General features: G+C 43.4%; 1 protein-coding gene across 1 annotated transcript in view; it reads right to left on the reverse strand.

Moving 5' to 3' along the window:
- Positions 1–14,645, reverse strand: part of LMBRD1 (LMBR1 domain containing 1) — a 701,604-nt gene that overhangs the window by 157,642 nt on the left and 529,317 nt on the right. The window contains exon 14 of the mRNA XM_085610906.1: positions 13,355–13,436. Within this exon, the coding sequence (XP_085467032.1) occupies positions 13,355–13,436 (82 nt within the window). The remainder of the gene's footprint in view (positions 1–13,354; positions 13,437–14,645) is intronic.

Consider the following 14,645-nt stretch of genomic DNA (forward strand, 5'->3'; position numbering starts at 1 on the left):
AAGATGTCAGTTGTGAAGGAATAATGGTGAAACAAGCGCCCTGAATGGCTATAGGCAGGAAATCAGGGTGAGAGAAGACTAGAAAGGACTAAGAATGTTGCAGTAGGTGAAGAGTAGTGAAAAAAGCAGGGGTTAACAGCCAACGAAACAGCAATGGTCCATATCATAAGGTGGTGGAACGAGTGTTCCATATGTCCCTGTGGGACCTAATCAATGTGCAAATTGCAAAAAGGAGGGTGCTGTCAGCTGTGTGTTGAAACAGATGTGTTTTTGCATAACTTCTTTGGAAATAAATGTTTGTGTTTATTTTTGTGCAGCCTGACAAATTAAGCAGGCCAGAATATTAGTTGTTGAGTTGCAGGTTCATTGTGTATAAAGTACATGACATAGTGTTGTGCGTCATCGTTCATTTACATATGATATTGAAATTTGTCTATGCTTTCTGTGCTTGGTATACAGCAAGTATACCTGATGGCTTGGCATGTGTGTTTTTATTTTATGCACTTTTTTTTGTTTTTGCCTTGTGTTTACGCTTTTGCTTAATACTGTTACAAGCTCCCCTGTGTTGTGAGGGGATGGTCATGACGATGCCCATCGCTACGCAACAGTTGGTTGGACTTGTTCTGGTTACTAAATTTCACAGATATGATATTTCATGCTGTGAATGTGACAGACAACACTTCACCAGTGCATGTCTATTTGGCTATAATGCTATTGAAGGAAAATAAACAGAGATATACAGGATCAAAGTGTGTCACCTGCAGTTAGTCACGTTACTGCCCCCTTCCCTTAAGGAACAGGCAGCCCTAGATTTATGTATCCTGATTGGACGCAAGGATAAATTATAGATCTGTGACTCTTGTACATGGTGACCTAATTTCTATATTACATTAGTCAGTTTTGTTCTGCTACCTAAGTAGTGTATGGCTTTGTTCCTTAAAGGAAACCAGGTTTCATGTTTCCCTGAAGAAGGAACTGGAGCATTAGCTGAGATTACCGTATATGGTGTAGCGGCCAGCGGTAGAGTTAAAATTTGTGTACTATTTTGACTTTTGTGTATCACCCATACTCTTGGTATTGTGTCACAAACTTTACTATCACCCGAGTAATTTCTTGTTCTTCCTATAGATTTTTTCTTTTGCCACTTCTCCCCTGATTGATGTTGCATTGTGCCTAGTTATTGGGGATTTTAGCTGTGTCCTAGTCCCATTTCCCTTTTCCGGATTCCTTTCACCAGTCAGCCCTTTTATTATTGTTGGAGTATTGTTCAGGTTTACACTTCCAGACTGCAGTAATGTACCAGGGACCCCCATATTATGTATAATTCCCTTTTGTATGACCAGACTGGTTTTCAAGAATTTTCTTAAGGCCTACTGCGATGTTTTCCAGTCTGACTGTCAGGGTAGTGATGGACTGGTTAACTGATTCAATACTATAGTAAGACAAGATTTCCACCTCAATAGGAGATACCTTACATTTATTTTTTTGAACATGATAGAATTCCCATGTAACTATCTACCCTTAGATGGCAGAGGATAATGAAGGGTACCCAATTGAAGAGACTAGAAGTACTGCCTTTGAGAATGACAGTGTATTCTAGATCAGAGTTGTCCCATGGCATATGGTCACTCCCTCGCAGATTGCAGGCCACCTGCTTGCAGTCCCATTGTTAAATACAGTGAACTGTTTTTATACTAAACTGAAGGAAACTAACAACTGTGTCACATTTCCTATGTCACTAGATTCTGCGGGAATTAAGTCATAATAACCTGCAGAACACTGATTTAAGCCTAATTCCCATCAGTGACAGCTACAGATGAAAGGTGGACGTCTTGGCCCTACAGTCCCAGCACCCAGAAAGTAGCAAGGCTGGACAGCGATCGCCAGCGCGCCATCAATGGTATCTCCAAAGCATCGTACTTGCTCCATCAGACGGCACTGGACATCACAAAACCAGAGTTTCAGTGTAAAAGACCGAAAGAGAAGGATCCCTGTTGTTGATAGCAGGGCTGGTTTGAGGCTTCAGTTTTCTACCTGTCATGTGCTGGTAACCTCTGACAGTGTGCAGTCCCTTGAGCCCCTTGGCCTGAGTTTTGGTCAACCCCCCTCTTTTCTTTGCTCCAACGGAAGGGCAGTGCACCGGAGGATCTAAGGCACTACATGATGAAAGGAAAATGAAAGAAAGAGCAGCCCGAACATCCTCTGACACTGAATAGCGAGTGTTGGAGCCTGAAAGTGTTGCTGAGCGTGAAAGTCTGTTGCTCTTTCCAATTAATAGTACTTGGATCTGCACGAGATGATTTATGCCCATGACCAACGAACAGCACAATATCTGTAGTGCCTGCCGCAGAGGAAATATATTGGTGCACTGCCTTGAGACATTGAGACTTTCGAGTGAGCTGTGAGTGTTTGCTAGGAGGGCACACCCAACGGATACTGAGAAGCACTATTTTCATGGAAGGCCTGAATGAAGAGGCCCAATGCGGAAGAAAACAACAGAAGCAGATTTGATGGATGATAGAAGCCTACCAGAGAGGCTTAGAACGGACTTTGGCATAGTTATGGTTGCACAAGGGGTTCCTGTGCAATTGCATAGAATGGGTGTTAGGAGACTGATTCTTATTGCTTTGCTGGCATTGTTTTAGAATAGTATTCTGTTTAGTAAAATCAGAATGAAGTCTATCCTCTGTTGAAGAGTATCCCCATTTCACCTGAGAGCATTGATAAGGATCGCCACTGTTTCACCTGAGTATACAATAGTCACTGAAATGCATAGGAGCCCTGAAAAGGTTCGCTAAATAATTTTAGGATTTGCTTTTGCCTAGGGTTGTGAAAAAATGATATTTCCTGTTTGTAATAGTGGTCATTACTTTCTTCTGCTATCTGAATGTTAATTATGACCCGATGCTTTGTTCTCTTTATATCCCTGTTGATATCTTACATATACCTGCTTAAATGAGATGGGTAGAATGGAAAATGCTCACCTAGCAATGAATTAGGATTTGCCTGAGTAATGGCAAAAGGAGGGTCTGAGGAAATTCGATTTTCGATCTTGCTTGTATTTAGCCACCATTTTGTGTTCCACCGCCATTTTGTGTTGCCCTCACTCAGGCAGCACAATAAACAAAGTTTTTCTGCTGATCTCACTGCAACGTGTCAAAATAACCTCCTGCCTCTGTTTACGAAACTAATGTCAGGGACTGGCTGAGTCCACTAATCCTCATCTGGTTTGACTAAACCCTGTCTCGACAGTCTGTTGGTTCGCACCATTCTTTCCTGACTTTATCTTATCTTCTGGCCTTCGCTATTCTCTACTTGTATTCTCTCATTTCACAACTGCCCTCAAAGCATACAAATGTGTCCTGCTACCTGCAAGTTGAGTTGTGGACACTACCACTAATTAACTTGTGGGGAGGGGTGACAAAAACAGTTGGAAGAGAGGTTTATTTGGGTTACTTGATATCTTGTTTTCAAACTTTTTTCATTGGTTATACCTTGTTTTCAAACTCTTCTCATTGGCTAATCATGTATGCATTGGGAGTGTTCTTGGTGAATATATGTGCTATAAAAGATTGTGCGCCATGGAGTAAAGTGGAAGTCTCCTAAGAACATACCAGGTGTACTTCTGGGACAACTGTACTTAGCTGCAGCTAATAAACCTGATCTTCTACGCTCAACAGAGTGTCCTGTGTCTCTGTTCAACAAAGCAGGTGAACTCAGGAGATTAAGGCGTACCCTGAGCCGCCAGGCCTAATTCAGCCTGGTTCTTCACCTGGCCGAAGGTCGGACTCACCTGCTGATCAAGCCGGGCGTCAATCTCCATAAAGGCAGCAGGAGCTCCAGGCCCGCTTTGATGCAGCCCGCCATTCTCACCTCCGTTGACCAGGGATCACACACCCAGCCACAAAATGACTTAGAGCTCAATGGGGTCTGCCGTGCTTTCCCGCACATTGTGGGGGGGAGGGAGGGGAGAGGAGGCAGGATGATGGTCAATAGGGGCCGTGCAGCACAGAGCCGATCTAGATCGTGACCGGCACCTTCCTGCCACTGCATTTGAGACACAGGGATATTGATCAGAGAGAAGAAAGGACACTGGATCACTAGATCTATTTTCTATTTAAGTCAATTATTTGGTTGGTCAACCAGTATCAAGAACAAAAGGACTTCAAACAACTTCAGTATGGGGACTATCAGCTCTATTAATTTACTGTGCTAGCAAGGTGGCTTCACTGAAACTATTTCAGCCAAGCATCTGTGAATAAGATTTTCTCCTCATTGAAGGTTTTCTTTTAATAGGTATGCATTGGTCTAAATGAACTGAATCAAGCCCTTGTCATGGAATACCTTGACTATTGTGATAACATCTGTAGGAAAGTAGGATCTGCTTTCATGGTTACTACCACTTTTTACTCAAATCAAATCAAATTCTTTATTCGATGAAATTCATCATAAAAGAGCAATTAGTAACATAATACAATTAAAAAATTTCAAAACAAGGGTTCATAAAACACAGTTGGCATTAGACCATTAAAAATAAGTACAGTCACAAGACAGGATGATGAGCATCCTAACCAAGTACTCTTAACTAACAAGTGCTTCAGAACTAATAAATGATTCAGAATGGGTTTTGTAACACCTCATGCGGGAGCGCCAAGCAGAGCCCAAAAATTTTGCAACTCCACAAACCATAGTAATTGAAGAGGTATCGGTGGTAAGTATCCGCAAAGCCGATGCATGGCATCTAACACCCATATTCTTACATAATGGTTTTAGCCAGATCCTCCTAGCAACCCTATATGCCGGGCAAGCAAAAAAGAAATGTGCCACTGACTCAGTAGGGGCTGCACAGCCAGGGCATGAGCTCCTTTTGCCGACATTATTTTTCCACCCCGAGATATAAGCATTTACTGGGAGGATCCCGAGTCTAACCTTCAGGTAAAGAGATCGATCTAGGGGCTGCTCGATGTAATCCAAAAAGGGTTCGAAGCGCCATGACCACTTAAAGGACAAAAAGCGCTCAGTAAGTGAGCCCACAGAACTACTAGAAAGTGTTTCCTGCTGAACTAGATTCCAGTAGAGCTTTTTAATCACCATCTTAGGCGGAGGTGATTGGTTTGCCCATGAGTCGCTCAAACCCAGGAGCACCACCAGCCGCTTCAAGTTGCTCAGCCACTTAACCCTATTATTGGTGTTTAGCTGGATTAATTCATCTAGGGCGGCAGCATAATCCAGGAGCTCCCTTGTCCTGCGCAGACGAACCCAGAAAAGTAATGGGCGTAAGCGCACTATATCCTTAAGGGGGCGCCTGCCCATGTCAGCCCTTAGAGGAAATAGGGGAGTGGAGACTGGGAGGGCTACTGCGTCTCTCAGAAACTTGTTTTCAGCCCTGTCCAGCTCTACAGTGTTTTCAAACCCCCACAGTTCTGAGCCATATAAAGCGGACGGGAGAACTTGGCCTTCGTAAATTGTTAGGAGCGGTGAGAGGGGCTTGCTTTTGGATTTACGATATTCACTCATAACCGCCCCAGATGTTCTTTTATAATTTAACACCATTTTAGCCAGGTGATCCTTCCAGCCCATGCGACTATTAACCCTGATGCCCAGATAATCATATGATTCTACCTGCTCCAAGGGCTCTCCATTAAGTAAGAGATTATTTCTAAATCTAGGTGAAGGTGCTAGAGCCATGAGCTTAGTTTTTAGAGTATTGATTGTAAGACCTCTATCAAGGCAAAATGCGCTAAATCGGTTCAGGAGCTTTTGTAAGCCAGACGGCGACTTAGAAATTAAAATAGTGTCATCGGCGAAGAGGAGTGTGGGGATTTTAACTCCTGCCAGGGATGGGGCATCAGCCGGTTCTTCTCTTAAATAATCCACCACTCCATTCACAAAAAGAGAGAACAGAGTGGGAGCCATGACACATCCCTGGCGTACACCCCTCTTCACGGGGATCTTTTCGGTTAGTTCCCCTTGGGTACCCCACCTGATCCTGGCATAATTCCCTTCATGAAGATGCACAATTAAACTTAGGAGGGGGCCAGGAAATCCCATATTCTTCAAAACCTCCCACAGCCTCTCACGTGGTACCAGGTCAAAGGCCATCCGAAGATCTATGAAAGCCAGGTATAAACTACCTTTATTGATGGTAACCGACTTCCAATAGATCGCGGAAAAGCGAAAGACCTGGTCCATCGTGCCCACCTTTTGCCTGAACCCTGCTTGGAGGTGCCACTTTTTACTTGTGTCATTCTGTTTTCTGACTAGCCTGACTGGGATACTGCTAATCTGGGCCCCATTTAATGTGTGCTCTCCATAAATTGGACTATAGTAAGTACTTTGGCATCTTCCGAATTGGCCTCTAGTCACCTTTTCAGGGTCTAACATCAAGCTAGTGCTGCTGCAGATCACAGACATGATTCTGCCCTCCTGCTGCTGAGCCAGGCTCCAGCAGGGGAAGGTAGAACAATAGGTTTCCTGTCACAGGGAGGTGCGACTATCTCCCAGGACTTAGTGTATTGGGCTGGGATGGGGGAAGCTTGCCAGCGTCACCAGACTGCTTTGAATGGCACACTTGGTGCCCTCCTTGCATACTCCAGTTGAGACCTGTTCAGGTAGCTGTTGGCTCCCACTCTGGCACGAAACTGGACAAAGGACATGGGAGTATCCTCCCCTCTGTCCTGCCCCTACTCTGGGAGGGAACCCTGAAACTTCCTAACCTTCTCCTTTGGGTACTCAAGGGCTTTCCTGTGGGTTGCTCTTCAGATTCGTCGTGGGACAAGAATCAGATCTGAAACCACTTCTACTTCTACCGTCTGAGCACTCTGGACTTCGTTGGGCTTTGCTTTGGGAACCAAGACTGCATCTGGGAAGACTCCTGCTGCTCCTGGTCTCGTCGTCCTGCCAGTCTTTTGCATCTTCTGTCTCATCAGTGCCTGTCTTCATCCAGGTTCTTCTCCAGGCCTGTGGGCATCAAAGACACCGAAGGAATCTCCCTTGGAGTGAAGTAGTCACTCCCCTGCATCTGCAGGCACCGCAACTAAGCTGACCGGTCTGCCGCTCCTGACGTGCTCCAGACTTCAAAAGGTCCAGCAACACACGTGGTGTTTCTGCAACTCGCTCAAGGCCTGCTCTGTCTTCTCACCGAGTTTGAGGACAGTATCCCTTGTTGGAACCACTAGAACACCGCATTGACTTGTCGTTGCCAAGGCTTGTTAACAATCTTCTCCAGAGATCTTCGGGCTCCAAGAAGCTCCAGCCTTCAGCATCTCTCCTGACAAGATCTTTGTCCTCACCACATTATCTGCATCGTGGCCCTGCATCTTTTGTGATCTGCACAAGGTCCTCTTGCAACTCCTGTGCCTTCAGCCTGCGGGTCCTCTTGAGGGTCTTCTATGGCTCCAGTGGGTTTCGCTGCTTGATCGGGGCCTGCTCTAACTCTCCTGCACTTGGTGAGTCCCTTGGACCTTGTTGGTCCCGACACTGCTCCTTATCCGTGTTCCACGTTTAATGCTGCTGCCAAGGCTTGTTAGATCTTCCTCCCTGGTTGTCGACTTTCGACGTGGGACAGCTTGTGAACGGATCCTGGTCTTCTACAGCATCACCTGGTCCTCACAGCTACAGTGACAAGGTCACTGTCAACCCTCCTGCATCTTCCGTTATCGGTGGTCATTGGTCATCCGTGCCTCCTGGTCACTCCAGAGTGGCATAGACGCTGTCCCCTCTGCTTGCAGGTACTCCTCTTGAAGAATCCACCCTTGGATTCCACCAGACTCATTTACCTTCTTCGTCAGCAGCATCTTCACTTAAGTCCTCCATTGTGGTCTACGGCGGTGTCCGGTGTCACTTCACACCTAAGCACCCGGCTTCCCTGGTGTAGGTATCCTGGTTCCTGGGGTATCCACGGGTGGGGTGACTTTCCAACCTTCCATCTTCCACTGGGTTTCTTAAGGGTCCCCTGGGAAGGGTCAGTCTTCTGAAAAACTGAAGCCGCAACTTCGAAGTCTTCTGGGTCAGGTCTCGACTTCGGTCATGGTACACCTTCCAATTTATTAGTATATGGTTTAGTCTCCCCCTAGAGACCACTGCGTATTTATGCCACTTACCCATTCTCCTTTTGAAATATTGTGTGTATTGTGATTTATATCTCCGGATGAGAGCTATACCAACGTGTCAGTAAGTTTGTTTAATAAATATGACTATTTTTATAACTACACTGTGTGGTTCTTTTTCGTTTAACCTACACTATATCATTAGACCTGGTGAAACAAGCTGCTTAAAACTCCTTCTGGACTAAGCCTGAAGGCTGCTCTTCACAGGTATCACTTAGAGAGCTTTCTAAGGTTGTCTAAGACAACTCAAATTACCATAAGGTTGTCTGGATTAGTGCAGGGTGCTTCACCTAAATAAATGTGCATCATATACTAAGCCAGACTCCTACATCATACATACTGGTCTTCTCAAGAAATGTATCACCAAATACTTAGTGTTTAGAATGCTGTTAGATTTTGCTTAGAACTCAATGATATGAATCCCATTTGTCAAACACTCAACTGGATTTTTCTGATTGCAAAGATCAAATTCTAGATTCTCCATGTAAAGCCCCATGGCATCTCACTGCACGATTAATTAGCTGTAGGAAATGTAAGTCCACTATATGTTCCAAACAAAAGGGGGGGATAAGTCCTCATCACTTATTGTCACCAATCTCCACAAACGGGGAGCGTGGCCTGGTAAAATGGCTTTGTAGATACGTCTTTCATCGCTCTCGCTGGTTGCAGGGAAATCCGCCGGAATCCTGCGGTGTAATACAAACACCGACCCCATGATTATAACCATGAACCGTTGATCCCTACTGGAACAATTGGAAATGAGGTACACACCCCTTATATCAGTAGCAGAAGAGAAATTGTAGCGAAGCATGTGGGATGCTGGCGCCATCTTGAATGGACCGAGAAGGGAAAGCTGAGGCCCACTACGGGGGAATACGGTGAGAACAAAGCATTCCTCCAGAGTACGGGCAGAGAAACAAAAAAACCAGGACGACTACTGATGGCCAGCGGGGGTGAACGACTCGGTCCACTGGAGAATGCCATAGGAGATTTTGTACGGTGAGGCCCCAGAAGAATAGGGAATAGGGAACCCTGGATGGCGGCCGTGAAGGTGAGAATTTCACCATTTTGAGGGCGATCCTGAGGAGGAATGTGCGCAAGGACAAGTCCCAGGGTAGAGATTCAGAGATGCCGCTGAGAGTGTGGAGGGCATCCGAAGGACAGCGGGACCCGTGCGGTGCCTGGTGGTGACAACCAGCGGTGAAAGCGACCGCCCTCCGTGCCGAGGAGGTGCGGAGGAAGCTACGAATGCCCGAGGACTAGGAGGAAAAGAAAAATGAGTTCAGCGCGGTGGGGGTCCGGGCTGCAGGGATATAGGGCCTAGGAGGAGCAAGATACATTCACCCCTAGTCAAGAGATCTGGGTTACATCCATCATTCTTGTGCTCACCATGCCACTCCAGTTTAGACCTGGCCATATGCAAATCAGTCTTGACCCTGTGCCTCATGAGAACAGTCCAGCCCGAACTGCCAAGCCAGGTCCTCCCTGGACCAGAAATAAGCATCCTAGGACCGGTTTCGGGGTTTCACCCCACATCAGCCAGGATAGCTTGAATCCATTGGCACAGTAAGCCTGGGACCCACATCTGGGCATACCCAGCGCACTTAGGGTGAGAAAGCAAAAGGCACACAGTTGATGGACGGAATGCCGAACAAATCAAAACATTCACCCCCAAACGTTGATGTCTACCCCCAGCAACCCTGGACCACATTCCCCTTCCCCGATCCTGCCAAAGATGATATATCTCTCCATTGCTTATAAATATTGTTGAACCAATTAATTAACTGTATAACTAACCATTACTGGCCAGGCCACCGAGATTGATTTTTGTTATCAATCACATTATATTTTTTCATATTTGCCTTTTGATTCCGCTGGGAATTCTTCCCCTTCTCATCTTAACTCTCTTCACATTAGAGTACCCACTTTTTTGCACGCTCCCTTGGCGTAACCACTTTTCTTCTCATTTTTAAGTAAAATATCTACTGTCTGTTGATTTCAATTTTGTGATTAATAAATACATGCTTTTTTTCTGAAATGTATTGGTTGTTGCACATCCAAGTACTTTAACTATTTTTTGACCTAGGTTACTGTGAGCTGACTTTATGCATGCTCTAAGTCTTATTTGAATATTAATTGTTTACAGAAGAAACTTGTGTGAAAAAAAGAAAGGTGCAGGACCATTGTTTTTTGTACTACCAACACCCAGGTTCAAGGACTTTTTGTTGGGTTACTGCATTTTTTATAATGGCTACCTCTTTTCCAGAACAGCCCCCTACAACGAACATTCTCCAAGTGATGTCCTATATGGCACAGGGTCGTTGCTTCATCTCACATTTATACCAAGCGATCTGGGGCGACTTGACAGTTAAAGTACTTCCCATCCAACCACGATGGGATTCAGCTATAGGAGACCACCTAACGACATAGGAATGGATTAGAGTACATGAAGTGGTTAAAGGCGTGAGTTCGAACGCACGGTTCAAATGACTTCAGTATAGTTTTACGTTTGGTTCAAATTACTTTAGTATAGTTTCATACATTAAACTTATCTTACCCCCAAAATATTAAGCAGACTATATCTGAACAGCTCGAGTGAGTGTCCCCGATGTAGAGCCTCAGATGCAGATTTTTTTTACATATGGTATGGTCCTGCCCTGCCCCTATTGGACTGAAATTCTAAACAAGCTAAAAGAAGCCACAGGTTAGGAGGTACCTAAAGATATCCGCACAATGTTATTAGGCTTACTACCTACTCCCAAGAAAAGAAAACGAAGCAGTAAATTTGCAATGCTGCCATGGATAAGAGATGTCTGCAAATGGGCAACTGCAAAGGCAGTCCGAATGAAACATCTCAGACAAGATGAAAAGTTAGAGGAGGATCTACGAGCTTAGGCAATAATGATAACCGATATGAGAGGTTCACCAACACCCACAGCACTCACTGATCCAGACCCAGATAACTTGGACAAACGCATGAATCCCGTGGGGGAAGAGGACCAGGAGTAGGACAGGAATGTGACAATATACGATAGGCATCAAGATGGAAAACAAGGAGGACGTAGCACTAGCACACCGACACGGAGGGGGGGGGGGGGGATAGTTGAGGAGGTTAAAAGTTATTCCCTTTTTTGGCTGAAGAATAATTATCCTAGGATGGTGCATTATATATGTAATGGATTAATGAGCGAGGTGAAAGCAATCTGCTTGTTAGAGATATGGATAAAACCTGGATTGTTTACTCAATATCAAGATGCTTCAGATGTATGCCTATGCTCATCACTTTATACATATTATATAAATGCCAATAATGATACTTCGACCAATCTCCACAAATGCAATATAAAATCATGTTCATATATAATTTAGCTTTCCTCAGCAGCAACTCTATGAATGTTATGAACCCATCACTATAGCATTCAAACTAAGTAAACAAAAACATTGCTATGGCTATATTGTACAAATGCAGCTGCATACATAAAGCATAACACTGAAAGTCCAACCTGAAAAGTACTGCTTAGTTTGTGAAATATGGCCTTGCAGTGCATAACTCCAAATAAGCTATTGCAGGTCTGGGGTCAGTAAAAATGGGTTTTACCTTCCATCACTGCTTTCAGCTTAAGAGGATGAAATCTTTTTTTATTCCACATTCCTGTGAGAAATGGCTGCCTTTAGTGCATTAAATAGCTTACAAGGTCTCTATGTCGCCAGTATTAATGTAAAAATAGAAACCTATCTTTTCAGTGCTATTGGTTAATGGGTCAGGTATTGGTTATGTCCTTTTGAAGCTTCTAAGGTGTTCTTTCATACTATGCACTCCCTTCCCCATGCATCTAGGTTAATGTTGTTTAAATATGCATTAAAAAAAACATTCAACTGCCAGCATAATATGCATGAAATAATGGGACCGAGAATAAGGAATAAATGCCGCCTAGGCAATGGCATCAGGATGGAAGATTAGCAGGGTCCACATATGCTGGGGCAGGAAACACTAGATGAATATGGAGTCAGAGTGGCTTTCCTGGTCAAAATATTAAAATTTGGTTCCTCTAGACCTCATATTGATGAGGCTACAAACGACAAGCAGGTGTATGCACCAGAGAGCTCCACAGCTCATTTGACTTTAAGAACAGACACACTCATTGTATGATACAAGACCTCTGGATAGAAGAATGGATCTCTGAAAACCAGAACATTAATCAGCACCAAGATTAAAAAAGAACAGATTTTTCTTTTGAAGGGAGTTGTTGTAGAAGGTAGGACTGCTCCTATGATTGTTTTTTTCACTAGAAGATGGTTTATGTTTAACATAAGGATTTTTGAAAGATAGAATCTTTTGAGATTCTACATTGCTAGGTAAACCCAAATCACATGGTTTGACTGAAACCTCTTTACTTTGTGCATTAGGTTTAATAGTGCTTTATAACTAGTACATCTAAAAGAGAGCATTCCATTTCTTTGGACTTAAAAACATGGAAACAAGGGTGGCACCTGTTTTGCACTGGCACCCATTTTATTAATGCCCCTTAAGAATTATCAAGTGCATTTTAACCAGTGGTTCTCACACAAAATTTGCACATCTTAACTCTAGAGATAGTGTGATGAGCAGCAGAGGAAACTCTATAGGGAGATGAGTTTAGTTACAAATGACTGCCATAATCTTTCTTTCAAAAATGCTGTAGGTACCATGCCTCATCCGGCCGTCCCAATGACTTGCTTCTGGAGTTCCGAGATGTGCCATATCATGAGAAATCCACGTATAAAAAGGAAGGCTCACAAAAATTAAAGTACTTTGAAAAAAGTATAGTGCTACCATTAATGATAAAACCAAGGTTGATTTGGGATACAATACCTCATTGTTTTAATTGTTCTTCATTATACATTCACCAGTGCTGACCATTTAATTTAATCAAATAAATGATTGATTGATTTTGTGGCATGTCACACAGGTCAAAAATATTTTGATTCAATGGCATATCCCATGTAGACGACTGCTAAAACTGACCAGTTTTTCTAGATACCCAATTAGATAGAATGGATACCGATTTTCAAGTACAACAATGTTGATACATTTTAAATTTCTGATGTTTGATTATTGCACGACAAACATAAATGTGTGTGGTATCAGTGAATTAACAGCTTGAGGACAAATATGATAGGTGAGTTAGCAATTTCATCCACTGCCAAATACAGGTGCAGACTGCATCCAAGAAAACGTTAGCATATGAGATCTGAGATCAATTCACCTTCAGGAGCATTTGCATCGCAGTCTGTAGACACATATGTTGTGGAGTTCCCCAGCTGCGCATCAGTGTAAGTTGTGTTTCCCTAAATAACAGTAAAGATAAATTAAATTTAATCAACAGAATATTCTTAATTAGTCCAAAATATGGTAACACATTTTTCAAATCCATCTTACAACAACAAGGAATAATTAAGTGTTTTTGAATCATAATGAGTAACTCACCAGCTCAGAAGACCACAAGTCACTGAACTAACCTTCAAACAACTGAACTGTTAGAAATAGTTGAACAACTAACAATTCAGTCTGCAGCATCAGCCAACCTTGTATGCATTATGCTTTGTCTACTCCCATTTGAGGAACACAGTAGATAATGTGTGACAGGGCCAGAAGCTGCTTTTGAATGCTATTTCCTACACATAAGCTAAGCAGACACTACAGTTCCATGTTTTCAGGACGTTGAAGCAAATGAGAACTAGCTTCAAGCTTGCACCTTTAGCATTCAGTTTTTATTACTACGTTGCACTGTGCCCTCCATGATGCATGTGAGGTCAATGCAAGGAGAGAACACAGAGACCTGAAGGACTAGTGTTTGTCGATCTGCTGCAGGACTGCCCATCAGTGACCAGAGACTTTTACCACAAATCTATATGTCATAGACTGAATCGTTTTCTAAAACAAAGAGGAGGAGAAAGTGGCAACTCACTTGCAAGCTGTGTTAAGTTCTCCCAAGACTAATTTCATAACCAAACTTTTTTACAACATATAGACTAACAATTGAAAAATGTGTCATGGCTGAAGGGATGTCATGAGGGACCTACCCACAAGTGATGGACAGGTTTAATCACTGTGATGGTCCTCACTAAAGACATGATTTTTTTGCCTGAGGTGGACTATTCTTGAGCACTTGTGAGCCATTCATTTAGAGTAGATCAGCTGATTATTTACTGAGGGAGAGGACGACATTCAACAGTTAAAAACTATCTATCAGTTGGTTATATACAATTTTGTCACCAACCTACAACAATAAAAAGAGGGATTATTAGCAACCGTTCATTACCTTGTATTAGCCAACATGTTTCGGCCCACTGGAAAACCATTAGCAACCCTTCATGGTCTTGAGTTAGTCAACATGTTTCTGCACATAAGAAAGTTAACTGCTCAGAGGCATTCATCAGGATCATGACCACTTAATGATGCCTACTTAGAAGGTGAAGGGTAGTGCATGGAAAGAGAAAAGTGAATTGTGTGAATATTTTTTAGTTGTGGAACTGAAAACTTTAGGGCAGTCACAA

The sequence above is a fragment of the Triturus cristatus genome, chromosome 6 (assembly GCF_964204655.1).
Source record: "Triturus cristatus chromosome 6, aTriCri1.1, whole genome shotgun sequence".
Lineage (NCBI taxonomy): Eukaryota > Metazoa > Chordata > Amphibia > Caudata > Salamandridae > Triturus > Triturus cristatus.